Source organism: Lipophrys pholis (assembly GCF_963383615.2).
Source record: "Lipophrys pholis genome assembly, chromosome: 17".
NCBI lineage: Eukaryota > Metazoa > Chordata > Actinopteri > Blenniiformes > Blenniidae > Lipophrys > Lipophrys pholis.
In genome coordinates this window covers 22,966,264-22,983,232 of record NC_137643.1, presented here as the reverse complement: position 1 = coordinate 22,983,232, position 16,969 = coordinate 22,966,264, and the positions used below count along the sequence as shown (strand labels likewise).

Sequence of the window (16,969 nt, the reverse complement as noted above, 5' to 3'; positions counted from 1 at the left end):
GAGCAGGACAAAGACACAAACTGGTTGAGTTTGTTCGTGTTTGGAGGTTTTACTGTTTGATTACTGCAGCAGGTATTTGTATAGAAGAAATCCTGCACACACACACACACACACACACACACACACACACACACACACACACAGTCATGTTGTAGCTTTTAACAACTGTGTTGTTTGTACTGACTTTTACTGTGACCCACAAATGCATCACAACACAGCTGAACTGAAGTTCTTCTTCTGACTGACGTGGGCGCTAACATCCAGATTATAGAGCATCTTCCTCCTCTAACATCCAGATTATAGAGCATCTTCCTCCTCTAACATCCAGGTCATAGGGCATCTCCCTCCTCTAACATCCAGATTATAGAGCATCTTCCTCCTCTAACATCCAGATCATAGAGTATCTCCCTCCTCTAACATCCAAATTATAGAGCATCTCCCTCCACTAACGACCAGATTATAGAGCGTCTTCGTCCACTAACATCCAGATTACAGAGCATCTTCCTCCTTCTATGTATTAACTTCAGATTAACTGAATGAATGAATCAGTTGTTAATCTGAGCCACACAATGCTAACAGTTCAGTTCAGTTCCATTAACTCTACTGTTTCAGGATGATTTGACAATAATCCAGATTACGGGATTGATTTCCTTATTAGTCTGTGTGTTCAGATGTTGTCGAGATCATTTTTAATCTCACATGAGCTGGAATATTTCCTGTGTGAGTTCAGCTCCTCAGTCAGAACATCAAGATCTTCCTCAGTGCAGCTCAGTGTGTGCTTCAGGTGTGTGTTTTCAGCAAGGCAGCGCAGACACACACACGACACACAACAACACAACAACAGAAGGCCTCACATAACACAAAACACAACACACAAATTGACACAACACAACCATGCAGACCACACACAACACACACACACACACACACACACACACACACACACACACACACACACACACACACACACACACACACACACACACACACACACACACACACACACTCTCGTGTGTAGTTGACAGCCTGCAGCAGAAACACTCCAGATCTGTGATTGTATCTCTGCCCTGTCAACATGTTTGTTTACTTAGTTACTTAGTTACTTAGTTACTTTTCTTTTCTTTGTCCTTTTGTTACTTTTCCTCTTAGTTACTTTATTACTTTGTTAATTTGCTTCTGAGTTACTTTATTGTGGAAACTTTTCTTTTGAAATGATGTCATGGCGCCTCCTGTTGGTGAAACGAAGCATTACTGAAGGAGAGCTGTGTGTGTGTGTGTGTGTGTGTGTGTGTGTGTGTGTGTGTGTGTGTGTGTGTGTGTGTGTGTGTGTGTGTGTCTGCTCCTCCCTCGGATTGGAACCAGCAGCCCACCAGCAGGATGGAGCCGATCAATCTGGCCTGATGATTATTGATATTATTGATCTTGCGGTGTGGGGGGGCTGGGGGGGGGGGGGGGGTGGGGGGGGGGGGGGGGTGGGGGGGTGGGGGTGTCCTAATGTTCAATATATAAACACATTTGGAATAAAAACACATTCAAAAACAAAACAAAACGGTCAATAATCTCTTTTACAAATGTCCTGTAGAGCTGGGGGGGGGGCTGAGGGTTTTGCTCAGGGACCCCCCAGTGCATGTTTCTTTGGGACTGTGGGGGAAACCAGAGGAAATCCACACACACGGGGAGAACATGCAAACTCCACCTTCTTACCGTGCGGCAAAGCATCACTTAATAGATTACTTTATTCTGTAGGTCGAACTGATCCACAGGTGACGTCACAACGTCATTTTAGTTTGTTACAGGAAGTGACATCACGTCTCAACATTTCAGTTTGGAGGAATCTGCAGCAATCAGCAGCTCCGCCTCAGCAGCTCCGCCTCAGCATAGTAGGTCCGTGTACCTTTTGGCCATTTCAGTTTTCATGTCGGTCCACTAGTTGGTGCTGTTGTTTGTAATTATAATGAAACCACACACACATACAGCAGAGAACAATCTACTCTAAACATTAACAAACTAGAAGCTGAAGCTTCTGACCTTCATGGTGAATTTTCTCAGCAGAGATTGTGAACAAAGTTTCTCTGCTTCATGGAGGAACGTGTTTCTTTATATGCTCTTGTTTCTTTGCCAGCGGCTCCTGGATGAACACATGAACTCTCCAGTCTGGAGCTCTAATGGTCTCATGGTGAACCTTCATCCTGCAGAGAGTTTATCTTCACCCTGAGTCTCTTCCTACAGCAACTCTGTTCCTCCAACAGCGACTCTGTTCCTCCAACAGCGACTCTGTTCCTCCAACAGCGACTCTCAAAGTCAAAGTAACTTTATTGATACTCGTAGTAGATATTTTGTGCAGCAGAGAGGGCATCTGACTGTCCATACAGATGTATTAAAAGGCAGGACAGTAAAAGACAGTAGGGACACAGAGACAGACGGGCACTCACAGACTCACTGACAGGTTAAAGAGTGAATAAATCAATAAATGAATTAATAGAAGGAGCCACCAAAATATCGTTATGACAACTTCTTGATAAAGTTAAAAAAAGGAACAATAAAGAGATAAAAAGTCGGGTGGAAATTCATCACATAACAAGACCCAAGAGAAAAGAGCTTTCAAGTTTGATTTAAAAAGGAAATGGCAGCAGGAACAAGCTGCTCCTGCAGCCGCTCGTCTTCAGTTTTAGGGCTTTAAATCTCCGTCTAGATGGCAGGAGCTGGAACTGATGGAGTCATCTCCAGAGATGGAGGTGGAACTCTCTGGAACTCTCTGGTCAGGGGGTGGAGTCATCTCCAGAGATGGAGCTGGAACTCTCTGTTCAGGTGATGGAGTCATCTCCAGAGATGGAGCTGGAACTCTCTGGTCAGGGGGCGGAGTCATCTTCAGAGATGGAGCTGGAACTCTCTGGAACTCTCTGGTCAGGGGGTGGAGTCATCTCCAGAGATGGAGCTGGAACTCTCTGGTCAGGGGGCGGAGTCATCTCCAGAGATGGAGGTGGAACTCTCTGGAACTCTCTGGTCAGGGGGTGGAGTCATCTCCACCCCCTTATAACCCCCCTTATAGCTTATAGCCGCTGTAGCTGCCTGTTGTACAGCGACTGTAAGCTCAGCTGTGACTCTCCAATCAGCCGACTGGACCATTTTATTAACTGACTGACTGAGTTCCTCTCTTATAAATGAAGGTTTCCAAACCGAGCCACCAGCGAGAAAGATAAATCGGATTCGATAAAAAAAGTGTCATCAAGGTTTTGTCCACATTGAAACGGGACAACTTTCTCAGGAAAGACAAACGCTGGTGTCCCTTCTTGTTCACTCAATCACAGTTTCCTTTAAAGTTTAACTTTGAATCAATGATAATGCCCAGATGCCTCTGTTCCTCCAACATCGACTCTGTTCCTCCAACATCGACTCTGTTCCTCCAACATCGACTCTGTTCCTCCAACATCGACTCTGTTCCTCCAACATCGACTCTGTTCCTCCAACAGTGACTGTTCCTCCAACAGCAACTCTGTTCCTCCAACATCGACTCTGTTCCTCCAACAGTGACTCTGTTCCTCCAACAGTGACTCTGTTCCTCCAACAGTGACTGTTCCTCCAACAGTGACTGTTCCTCCAACAGCAACTCTGTTCCTCCAACATCGACTCTGTTCCTCCAACATCGACTCTGTTCCTCCAACATCGACTCTGTTCCTCCAACAGTGACTGTTCCTCCAACAGCCACTCTGTTCCTCCAACATCGACTCTGTCCCTCCAACATCGACTCTGTTCCTCCAACATCGACTCTGTTCCTCCAACAGTGACTGTTCCTCCAACAGCAACTCTGTTCCTCCAACATCGACTCTGTTCCTCCAACATCAACTCTGTTCCTCCAACATCGACTCTGTTCCTCCAACATCGACTCTGTTCCTCCAACATCGACTCTGTTCCTCCAACATCGACTCTGTTCCTCCAACATCGACTCTGTTCCTCCAACAGTGACTGTTCCTCCAACAGCAACTCTGTTCCTCCAACATCGACTCTGTTCCTCCAACAGTGACTCTGTTCCTCCAACAGTGACTCTGTTCCTCCAACAGTGACTGTTCCTCCAACAGTGACTGTTCCTCCAACAGCAACTCTGTTCCTCCAACATCGACTCTGTTCCTCCAACATCGACTCTGTTCCTCCAACATCGACTCTGTTCCTCCAACAGTGACTGTTCCTCCAACAGCCACTCTGTTCCTCCAACATCGACTCTGTCCCTCCAACATCGACTCTGTTCCTCCAACATCGACTCTGTTCCTCCAACAGTGACTGTTCCTCCAACAGCAACTCTGTTCCTCCAACATCAACTCTGTTCCTCCAACAGTGACTCTGTTCCTCCAACATCGACTCTGTTCCTCCAACATCGACTCTGTTCCTCCAACAGTGACTGTTCCTCCAACAGCAACTCTGTTCCTCCAACATCGACTCTGTTCCTCCAACAGTGACTCTGTTCCTCCAACAGCCACTCTGTTCCTCCAACATCGACTCTGTCCCTCCAACATCGACTCTGTTCCTCCAACAGTGACTCTGTTCCTCCAACATCGACTCTGTTCCTCCAACAGTGACTCTGTTCCTCCAACATCGACTCTGTTCCTCCAACAGTGACTCTGTTCCTCCAACATCGACTCTGTTCCTCCAACAGCCACTCTGTTCCTCCAACATCGACTCTGTCCCTCCAACATCGACTCTGTTCCTCCAACAGTGACTCTGTTCCTCCAACATCGACTCTGTTCCTCCAACAGTGACTCTGTTCCTCCAACATCGACTCTGTTCCTCCAACATCGACTCTGTTCCTCCAACATCGACTCTGTTCCTCCAACAGTGACTGTTCCTCCAACAGCAACTCTGTTCCTCCAACATCGACTCTGTTCCTCCAACAGTGACTCTGTTCCTCCAACAGTGACTCTGTTCCTCCAACAGTGACTGTTCCTCCAACAGTGACTGTTCCTCCAACAGCAACTCTGTTCCTCCAACATCGACTCTGTTCCTCCAACATCGACTCTGTTCCTCCAACATCGACTCTGTTCCTCCAACAGTGACTGTTCCTCCAACAGCCACTCTGTTCCTCCAACATCGACTCTGTCCCTCCAACATCGACTCTGTTCCTCCAACATCGACTCTGTTCCTCCAACAGTGACTGTTCCTCCAACAGCAACTCTGTTCCTCCAACATCAACTCTGTTCCTCCAACAGTGACTCTGTTCCTCCAACATCGACTCTGTTCCTCCAACATCGACTCTGTTCCTCCAACAGTGACTGTTCCTCCAACAGCAACTCTGTTCCTCCAACATCGACTCTGTTCCTCCAACAGTGACTCTGTTCCTCCAACAGCCACTCTGTTCCTCCAACATCGACTCTGTCCCTCCAACATCGACTCTGTTCCTCCAACAGTGACTCTGTTCCTCCAACATCGACTCTGTTCCTCCAACAGTGACTCTGTTCCTCCAACATCGACTCTGTTCCTCCAACAGTGACTCTGTTTTCCTCCAACAGCGACTCTGTTTCTCCCACTCACAACTAGAGACAAACATCTAATGATAATTATGATTATTATTACAATAAGGAAGATGATTATAATAATAATAATAATAATAATAATAATAATAATAATAATAATAATAATAATAATAATAATCTTCATGAACGAAAGTAATTCATATATTTTTTTATGTCACATTTTCCTTCAACATCAGCCAGCAGTTCTCTTCACATCCAGCAGAGAGCGGCATATTCTTATTTCCGTGAGTTTTAAGAGTGTTTTTCAGAGAATCCTAGGATTTGTCATCATGTAGAGAAGGTGGACTATCGATCTGATCGATAAGATCAATCCGATCCAAGCTGCAGGCCGTGCAAAATGAACCAGAGATGGTCCATCACAGAGCAGCACGGGGGAAGATGAAGAGTTCATCAGTATCATCTGGTTCCACTGATCAATAGATTTGTGTAGAATCTGCATAACAATGGAAGTTAATGGAGTGTTACCTTGGTTGATGGTATTGTGTTGTGAATAATCTTCATATTCACCATCTTCACGCAAAATTAAATGACAATTATTCAAAATGTTAAGGTGCATTTACACACAACAGTAAGTCAGGAATGGCATGAATTTCAATTCCTGACCGCGGATCATGATTTCGACCAGAATTATATGATTCAGGGCCGAGGCGTGGAAATCCATGTTTAACTTTAGTCTGAGGTGAAGAGTCGTTAACATGAAAGAAGTGGACCAGAACAGGACCAGAATAGGACCAGAACAAGACCCGTACAGAGACCAGAATGGAACCAGAACAGGACCAGAACAGGACCAGTACAGGACCAGAACAGGACCAGAACATGACCAGTAGAGAGACCAGAATGGAACCAGAATGGAACCAGAACAGGACCAGAACAGAACCACTACAGGACAAGAACAAGACCAGTACAGAGGCCAGAACAAGACCAGTACAGAGGCCAGAAGGGAACCAGAACAGGACAAATACAGGACCAGAACAAGACCAGTACAGAGACCAGAACGGAACCAGAACAGGACCAGAACAGAGACCAGTACAGAGGCCAGAACAGGACCAGAACAAGACCAGTACAAAGGCCAGAACAGGACCAGAACAGGACCAGTACAGAGACCAGAATGGAACCAGAACAAGACCAGTCCAGAGACCAGAACGGAACCAGAACAGGACCAGAAAAGGACCAGTACAGGACCAGAACAAGATCAATACAGAGACCAGTACAGGACCAGAACAGGCACAGAACAGAGACCAGAACAGAGACGAAAACAGGACCAGTACAGCGACCCGAACAAAGACCAGAACAGAGACCAGAACAGGATCAGAACGGGACCAGTACAGGACCAGAACAAAGACTAGAACAGAGACCAGAACAGAGACCAGAACGGGACCAGTACAGGACCAGAACAAGAGCAGAACAGAGACCACAACAGAGACAAGAACAAGACTGGAACAGAGACCAGTTCCTTGTCTGAGGCCATCAGAAGATGATCAGTAACTCTGATCAGAGTCTCTGAGCTGTGGTGAAACTCTAAAACTGACTGGAAACACTCTGATGCATAGTTTGGACAAAACGGTCACAAAGTGACTGAAACCACTTTTTGTAGGATTTTAGAAATAAAGGTACGGTTGATATTGACCTGCAGACCAAAGCCGGTCCAGGTGTGGAGTCCGCCCAAAGATGAGGCTTCTCATCACAGCTCATCACAAAAGACTTGAAACAGAAGAAACAATTGTTTTGTATGAAAAGTTGTTTAAATTGTTTTAAAGAATACCAGCTAGAAAACATTACTGTGTAAAAGGAATAGAAATACAAAAGCCAGCCAGTACACACGGAGAAATGATAAAAATACAGAAAATTTAAAATTTCCTGAATGAAGCACACGGGGGCAGCAGAGAGTTCTGTTTCATTCCAACAAGTCTCACAGACACACGCTGAGTTTTCTTACTTCAGAGGAAACGGCAAACTGTTTGTGGTCAATCTGAGAGAAAACTGAGAGAACAGGAAGCTCGTATACATCTGACTTTAATATCAGTAAATAAACATTTAACCGAGTGAGTCAATAAACATCACAACATATTCACATTTGTCTTTCAATTCCAATAAGTCACAATTCACATTCAAATATTCTCTTTAGAAATCTTGTCAGAGGAGATTCATTCATTTCAAACAAAAAATTCACACAAAGCCACTTCATAGAAAAAACATGGAAATAATTCAAATAAATACAGTACATGTCAGAAAGTAACAGTTCAAGCAAAATAGGAAAGAATCAAATAAAAAACACCAACACAAGATTAAAAAAAACAAAAAAAATTTGTTTTTATAATTAAAAAAATACATAGAATACATTTGTTTTAATCAAAACAATGTGTTTGTTTAATAGAAAAAATAGAAAATATTTCTGTATTTCATAAGAATTAGCTAAAATAATTTGCCTGTAAGATAAAACAAACTATATCAAGAAAAGCACAATGCAAATTTCATCACATGTAAATGTTTGGTCAAAAGACCAAAGACAAAAAAAGAATAAAAGAAAAATTTCAAACACATTTTGAGTATAAATAAATATACATATATAGTAGAATTAATGGAAATCGTTCAAAATCAAACAGAACAGAAAGAAACATGCTTCTTAAATCACAGTGTGGAGGACTGTAAACAGAATCACCTTCAGACACTTTCTTCTGAATTCTTTCTTCTGATCATTTCAGCCAAAAGCAGAACATTTTAATATTTTCTTCACGATCACCCGAGAAATTAAGCAGGGAACAAAAGGGAACAAATGTGCCACCTGGAGATCCAGCAAGTACTAAACATAGAAGATTTATTAGAAAAATAAAATATTTCTTGTTTCTGAGGACACACAATCTTATGAAGCGAGATGTTGATAAATCTGTCCCCACATTGTAGGTGGACCAGTAAATGTGTGTGTCCCCCAAATGCATGTTTACCAGTAGGTGTGTGTGCACGTGCTTGCTGCAGGATGAGCTCGTGAAAACAGGAAGTGAAAACGAATGTTACGTTTGTAACTACGATTCTATGACTCCTGGATGACCGCCAGAGGCGGTGCTTTAAACGCTGGATGTTCCATCTCCTGCATGCGCAGGTTGAATAATTCTATCAACAAAGTCACCTGTGACCCCTGGATGACCCGGAGAGTCTATATCTACCAGCGTCATCAGGTGATCTGTTCCTGTCCAAATCTTCTCGCGAGGACACGAGGATCCTGAGTGACTGGATGCTGTGGCGGTCATCCAGGATTCATAGAACCGTAGTTATATACGTAACTTTGGTTCTATTTCATCCCTCCAGACCTTCCTTTGAGCACTGGATGACTTGTACCAGAAAGGTCATGAAGAATCCTCACCTACTCAAGGGCCTGAGCTGTGGACAGTAAAGCCATTGCCACAGGTTGGACACCTGCCACATTCACTCTATAGAAACGTCCGAAGGTGCAGGATGAGGACCAGGTTATCACCCTGCTGGACCCTGTGAAGCGTTGCTGGTATGAGGGGGAACAGAGGGAGCGCAAAAAAGTAGGTCGTCCGGCCAGGTATGCACCAGGGCATCCTGCCCGAGGGGGCTGGTCTCTCCCCTCAGAGAGAACCAGAGAGGGCGGTGGGTTGTTGCGTCTGAGGGAAAGAGGTCCAATGCTGCTCTGCCAAACGTGGCCCATATCACGGTCACCACCTCCGGATGAAGTCTCCACTCCCTGGACGGAGGCTTCTGACGGGAGAGGAGGTCCGCGGTGGTGTTCCAGAGAACAGGAACATGCATTGCCCAGAGGCTCAGGAAGTTTGGGTAAGCTCATGTGAGCAGCCAGTGGCGCCACCCGCAGACACGCCAGAGATCCGGCGCCGCCCTGGTGGTTGATGTGGTACACAGCTGAGGTGTTGTCTGATCGGACGAGAACATGCCGATTTGTTAGAACACGGAGAAAGTGCGTGACGGATACAGCCTGAAGTTCCAACACATTTATGTGCTGCTACTTCTGCTGGGTACTCCACAGGCCCCTGGTAGTCCTGGACTCCCCAAGGGTACGCCTGACATTAAGTATGCTCTCTCCCTTCAGGGTCGGAGGGTAAGGAGGCACTGGGCAGACACCCTGACCACCTAGTGCCGGTGGCTGCTGGCGTCCAATTGCCGGCTGTTCACCCATACCTGAAGGGGGAGCAGGGTAAGAAGGCCCAGTGGTACATCCATGGAGGCTGAGGCCAGCATCCCCATGAGCCGCAGGATCAGGCCATACCGCAGGAGGCTGCCATAGAAGATGGCGGCGACCCGCTCTGGAGAGAGGGAAGCCCGCATTAATGAGGAATCCAGCACCAGCCCTAAAAACCTTGCAACCTGTTCGGGCTCTGAGCCACAGGGTCCCTCGACGCCTGCTCCCGAGTCGGGGAAATGACGAGCCAGTCATCCAGATAGGGGAGTATTGTTACTCCTCTGGCCTGTCATGATGATAGAGCAGCTGCCATACACCAGGTAAATATATGTGGGGCCAGGCAGTGCCCAAACGGCAGAACCCTGAACTGATAACCCTCGTCCATGAACATAAAACGAAGGAACTGTCTGTGACGAGGGGCAATGGGAACATGAAAGCATGCGTCTTTCAGATCCACTGTCACCAACCAGTCTCCTGCTGAGACAGTTTGCACATGCAGGAGCTGGAACATCCAGTGCTTAAAGAACCGCCTCTGGCGGTCTGGAAGGATGAAATAGAACAGCATGTCACACTGTGTGTGTGCACGTAATGGGGTGTGTGTTTGTCTACGTTGCTTTGTGAGGACCGGTCACATTTCAAAGCCATTCGTCATTAGCAGGGTGTTTTCTGTAAATAAAGACAATGTTCACATAAATACAGGTTTTGAAGGTGTTCGTTTCACCTTGTGATGTTGAAGGTGGAAGGCTGAGGATGACACAAGATTATACAGTAAAATCGTCATCAAGAAAAAAAAACAATACTTGAAGATGCACTTTTAAAAGTTTTGACATTTTGAGAGAAAGAATAGAATTAAAGCTTAAGAGATTTTTCATGAATTGCAATTTCCTCACAGAGCTGAATGCTGAGCAGCTGCCACGACGTGGACAATGATACAACTTCAGATAAAGAATTAAATCAGTTCATTTCAATAGAAATGTTTATAAAAACTTAAATGAGCAATACTAAATTTAACCAAAGTGAAAAAATTCTGATTTGAAAAGAGATTCTGAAGTTATTTTGTTCAATTTAAAACATCTGTTAAAATTCTGCACATCAAAGCATCTTGATCGAGACAGGAAATATTTCAAGGGTTCAATATAAAACTGAAGGTGTTTATAATAAAATATTCAGAAAAACAATCTTGACAAAGTAATTTTCTAATTCATTAAAATAAACTTCACGAAAGAGGCGAAAAAACCTTTTTGCTTGAAGGAAAACTGCATTTTAACTTAAAAAAAAAAAGTTAATTTAATAGATTTTGATGGCAACATTTACACAACATTGATTTCAAGTGAAAATGCTGAATTTGTGCATTTTTGTTTGTGAAAAGTGTCACGTTTACGCAGCAACATTTTGAAAATGATGTCCATTTCCACGGAAACGTCAGAAACACTGAAAACAATGTTGTTGCCATGTTGGGCCGATGTTTGTTTGTTTTTAAAATGAGACCGCACACACCTGCAGCAGAGAACAATCAGCTCTAAACATTAACAATGAGAGAACACAGCAAGTTGGATCGTTATTGTCAAAATAAAAGTACCAAGTCCTGGAGAATATGAACTGGGAGTCATGACACGACAGAGGAAACGTTGTTCTGTTTGTCTGTACTGAGCATGTACACAACTACTTGTTGCTACCAATGTGGTGACCAGGACCAGGACCAGGACCAGGACCAGGACCAGGACCAGGACCAGGGCCAGGGCCAGGGCCAGGGCCAGGGCCAGGGCCAGGACCAGGACCAGGACCAGGACCAGGACCAGAACCAGGACCAGAACCAACGTTTCCACCATCTACAAGGAGACGGAACCCCAGCATTTCCAGACAGTCTCATTCTCGCCTGTTTACATGATGGGGGTTTGTGAAAAGTTCCACCTCGGGAGCTCTTTCCAGAAAGTTGTGTTACCAGTGGCTTCGCGCTCCATTGTTGTGGAATCGGGGCCTTGAAGGCTGATCGTGACAAGTGTCAAAGGGCCACTTTTATTTTCAGTGTGACATGGAAGGATTTTTAATTAACCTCATCCTGGACTTAAAGTAAAACGATCACAGTCACAAAGTCTTCACCAAAATGAGATTTAACAGATTTCCGCCCAAAATCAAAGTTTAAAGGCCCCTTCACACTCCCTTTTTGAACCCATAAGAACAAGAAGAAAATTCTGCAGTGACGTCAGCCAGCTGCCGAAAAAAAAGGCTTTTTCTGCAGGACTGTTCATACTCCGATAAGAAGCTGCCGAGCTCGCAGGCCACGCCCCCTCGCAGCAGGCCACGCCCCCTCGCAGCAGCCACACATCTGTGATGCGGCGTTTAAACTTTTCAACTGCAGTTTATTTCTGGCCTCCAGTGCTTTCAGAAACACATTTCTCTGAACTTTTTCAGTAATAAAAGAGAGTTTTTGTCCGAGCGCCATGTTGGTCCGGTTCTAACTGCAGGAGCTGACAGCTGTTCGTGATGCGTTCAGGTGCATCATGTAAGCCTGCACTCCAACATTTTAACGAGCTGCGGCGCTCGTACAGTGGAGATGTTACGAGCTAAATGTGATTAAAATATTATCGATAGTCATGAGCGAACTGGAACACGCATGCTCAGCACACGGCAGTGCAGAAGTTTCAGCAGTGCAGCTCCTACATAGTTCAGCCAGGGCGGTTGGAACAGCCCAAACTAATTTCTTTGGCCAGAAGGAGCTGGACGAAGGAAATGACGTCATTTTGTTCGTCAGGACCTGAACTGCCGAACCTTCGTCTTGTTCTTATGGAGGATGAAGAGGCCTTAACAGTCACAACAAAACCATTTATAAAGAAAACGTCTCAACTTAATTGAAGATAGATCAATATCAAAGATGAAACATCAAAAAGGTTTAAATGAAGCTGAGCTGAAAATGAACTATTTAAATTTATTTTTAAGTTTTTATAATATCAGAAAAAACCCAATTCATAAAACATATGCATACTTTAGTTTGAACTTTTACATACATTTTGTTTTTATTTAATTGTTTTTCATTTATTTCCAAAACCTTTTTTTTTTTTTTGGGCTGAAATGGAAAACCAATAAAAGTATACATTTTGAAATAAAACACAACTTTTTTCGTGTCACTTTTTAAATCCAAATCTGTTTGAAATCAACAATTTGGATGTATTGAATATTTAATTTACTTTGTACTTTTTAAACTGAAATTTGATCATATTTTACGAATGAAATAGAGATAAGAATTATGTATGTTTTAAAAAAAATATATAGCATTCTGAAATTAAAATATCTAAATTAAAATCTAAGCAATTTATCAGTAAAACGTGATTAGCATGGGACTTTAATCTGAGTGGCTTTTCAAGAAATAATTCATGTATTTATTTATTTTTTTTCAGTATATAAACAGTTGAAGCTGCTTTTAGGTCATTTGTATGAAACTGAAGCTTACAAAAGTTAAGACATTTGGCTTTTTTAAATAAAGGGTTTGATCGGGACTGAGAGGATCTGAGTTGTTTCACAGAGTTGAATGTGTTCAGTCTCAGTTTGAGAGCAAAATACCTTCATTTGTTCTTATTTGAATGTTTTTGTAAGTTTGTGTTGAACTTCAAATCCAAAGTAATAAAACTGTAGAAAGCTCAGCAAGAAATGAAGAAACCAGAGAAAGTCTTAAAACAAGCCTGCAGACGTCCTGCAGGGCGGAGGTGGTGGTGGTGGTGGTGGTGGTGGTGGTGGAGGGGTTGCTCCAACGGGGTCCATTTGGACGGGGGGGTTGGGGGGTTGGGGGGGGGGTCTCCAGCACTGATAACCAGAGGAGGCCCCTCCCTAAAGAAAGGATCCTGGTGAGGGGGCGGGGCTTCTCATCACCAGGAGGGAGGGGTGACCTATCTAGAAATCTAGACACACACACACACACACACACACACACACACACACACACACACACACACACACACACACACACACACACACACACACAGAAACACAGATGAGAAAAAGTAAAGTAATTCAACTTTTTTTTTAAAGTAAAGTTGTTTTTACAGATTGTAAATCGTTGGTGCTGCGCAGTTAATAATATTGTAATAATAATGATGATGATGATGATGAGGAGGAGGAGGAGGAGGAGGAGGAGGAGGAGGAGGAGGAGGAGGAGAAGGAGAAGCAGAAGCAGAAGAAGAAGAAGAAGAAGAAGAAGAAGAAGAAGAAGAAGAAGAAGAAGAAGAAGAAGAAGAAGAAGAAGAAGAAGAAGAAGAAGAAGAAGAAGAAGAAGAAGAAGAAGAAGAAGAAGAAGAAGAAGAAGAGGAAGAAGAGATATGTTTGTGTTGTAGTTCAGAGTGTTGGACTCACCCGTGTTCGAGTTTCATATTTTTGTTTGTCGCCTGTAAACAAACGTTACTTATCAACTAGTACGACGAGCTTGAACCCGACTTCTGGTTTCACTCGGAGTCAATGTTCACTCTTCTTCTTCATCATCATCATCATCATCATGATCTTCATCATCATCAGGTGCTATTTCAAAAGCTTCTCTGAGTCCAAGTTGAGGTTTTCCCCCCAAGAGAAAAAAAAAAGTTAAGAAAGAAAAGTTTGAGTGTGTTGAGAGGCAGAAACCCGATGTGCTGCAGGGCAGGCGGACGTCCGTCCGATCTGACGTGAACCGTTGACACCGCAGAGCTCCGTCCCATCTGAGCCGAACACGAACCGCTCCATTCACGAGCCACGTGGAAGTGGACTGTTCTCCGTGAGCGTGTGGATCATTTTCGTGTTCCTGCTGGTGTTGGTGGTCTGGACGTGTCTCACCTGCCCAAAGGACCGAAGCGACAATCAGCCCGAGCGCGAGTGTCCAGAGAGACGCATGTTCCCCCGTTTGTTGGGTACAGAATGTACCAAAAACATATTGACATTGTTCAGATGCAGAAACCTGAAGGTTCAATAAAGTCATGTGGAAATTAGCATTAGCAGTTTAGTTCTGGTTTGACTGAACTGGATATTTGGACCTCGTGAAGTTTTCCTGAAGGTCTTCAACAGTGAACTGACGGATCAATATGTTCCTCCGGTGAGGAAAACAGCAGCAGCCTTTAGACTGAAACCGTTATGAATGTTTTCCAGAAGTTACTGATACGGACTAAAGGTCTGAGTAAATCCTCCAGATCGCTCTGAATGCTGACGAGTCCAGAGGTCAAGGTTCTGGTTTCGCTCCATGGTTGTTTGTTTTGTCCAAAACGTCTTAAAGTCACAGACAGAAGCAGAAAGTCTGTTGACGTTATGTCCCGTTAGGCCTCATTTCCACAACGACTGTTTCAAGTGAAAACACAAGATTTGGGCGTCCGTTACCATGACAACAGTGCAACTTTTCGAAAATTCTCCAACTTAGTCTCCGTGGAAACGGGGAAAACTCCACATTTTAGAACTGCTGCTACTCTGACAGCCGTCATATAAACGGGAGAAAACACACATTTCTGGAAACGCTCAGGCTCCGCCCACCAGTGGACGGTGGAAGCACTGCTAACGCTCCTGGTCACCACGGCCATAGTAACTCGTAGTTGTGCACTAGTTTTTTAATGAATGCTTATTTTGTCTTTCAGTTTCACGATTAACATCATGTTTTTTTATGAAACTCTTGAAATGTTTTGATGGTTTAAAGGAGTAATATTATGCAAAAATCCATTTCTAAAGGTTTTCCAACGGTAATAATCGTCCCCAAACCTGGAATGACGTCCCAGAAGTGAACAAAGTCTGTCCTCTCTCTCCTTGACTTGTTTCAGTTTTCAGCCAATCAGAAATCAAACCCTATATGGTGTCATCGGGGGTTCAGCCAATCCCAATCAAGGTCGGCCCTCCCTTTGACTCCTCCCACAATTAGGCAGCTCTGTTCTGGCGCATGGCACCATGAGAGGAAGTACTTCCTCCTCTTCCCAAGATGGGCATGTGTGGGCGGAGCCAGTCCAGCTCACACAGACACAGCAGATTCTGAATGCAGCTCCTATGATCCAATATTCAAATGGAGGAAAATCAAGGAGAAGCAATAAACTTTGAAAACAATGTTTCTGGACCCACAGGACCACGTGGAAGCGTTGAACACTTGTATAATATGACCTCTTCAGAATTTTATCAACAGCACCAACTAGTGGCCCAACATACTAACTACATCTTTTTCAGTGTTTCTGACGTTGCCATGGAAACCTTTATCAGAAGGTTGCTGCGTGAACATGAGACGGTTCTGAAATGAAAACGGCAAAACGATGTGTTTTCACTTGAAACGTCGTGGAAACGAGGCCTCGTTTTGGCTGCATGTCGCCGCCCTGCTGCTCTGGTCAATGTCAGCGGTTAAACCCTGCGGGGGAAATTAAAACCTGCGCTCCACTCGCCCGGTGTGATTGTCGCCTCAGATCAGCCTATCGGTCGTCAGCGCCGCCGCCTCTCAGGCTGCCTGTCAGGAAATCCGGTAGTCGAAGGTGTCCTTCTCCATGTAGTCCGTCCAGGTGGAGGACGGCATGCTGCGGTACGGGTCCAGGAGGATCCGGAAGCATCGTATGATCAGCAGGCCCAGGAAGATGAAGAGGATGAGGACGAAGACAAAGGCCGCCCGCTGCTCCAGCGTGAGGAAGGCAGCAGACGCCGAGGATGAAGAGGAGGAGGACGACGGGGGAAAGTCCATCTCGGACGCAGGGAAGGTGCTTGTGTAGAGGTCGTCGGCCATGACGGGGAGCCGGGGGACCGAGCAGGTCCACAGAGGAGGCCCTGCAACGACCAACACAACAACTCATCAATGATCCGCCTTTGAGGTCCAACATCAGTCTGAGTGGGAACCAACACAATCCCAACAAGACAATCAGAACACGGCACACATCGGGTCCAGATTCAATCAACATCAGTCCAAACTGCTTCCAGGTCTGGTCTAAAGTCTTCTAAACCAGATCCAGAGGAGCTCCAGAAACCTGCAAACCCAGTTCCAAAGTTAGGTCAACTTAGTTGACGGCAGGTTGAAAACAAGTTACCAAAGAAAATGACCCAACGTCCTCAGAGTGAGAAGAAGCTCCGCGAAGAGCGAAGACTGACAGGTAGTTGAACATGACCTCTGGTGGACGCTGGAGGAACTGCAAGTGGACACACTGATGAAAGATGAAACGTCAGCTGGAAACGGTCTGATTGTTTCCTCTCTTCCTCATTTGAAATGAGAAAGTTGCTTTGATGAGGTGCAGGGTTGCCACGACAACAGCATCCATCACCCGGTCAGTCGCCAGGCAGACTGGGGCAGGTGGAAAAAACAAAACCTCCGTAACCATGGCAACACACACAC

At 44.8% G+C, this 16,969-nt stretch overlaps 1 protein-coding gene across 1 annotated transcript; it reads right to left on the bottom strand.

The window, feature by feature from the left end:
• Positions 1–16,102: 16,102 nt before the first annotated feature.
• Positions 16,103–16,369, bottom strand: LOC308122479 (uncharacterized protein; the record flags this gene model as incomplete). The annotated part of the gene is made up of 1 exon (XM_080484298.1): positions 16,103–16,369. The coding sequence occupies one exon, from the start codon at positions 16,367–16,369 to the stop codon at positions 16,103–16,105; it is 267 nt and encodes an 88-aa protein (XP_080340424.1).
• Between the last annotated feature and the right edge of the window lie 600 nt (positions 16,370–16,969).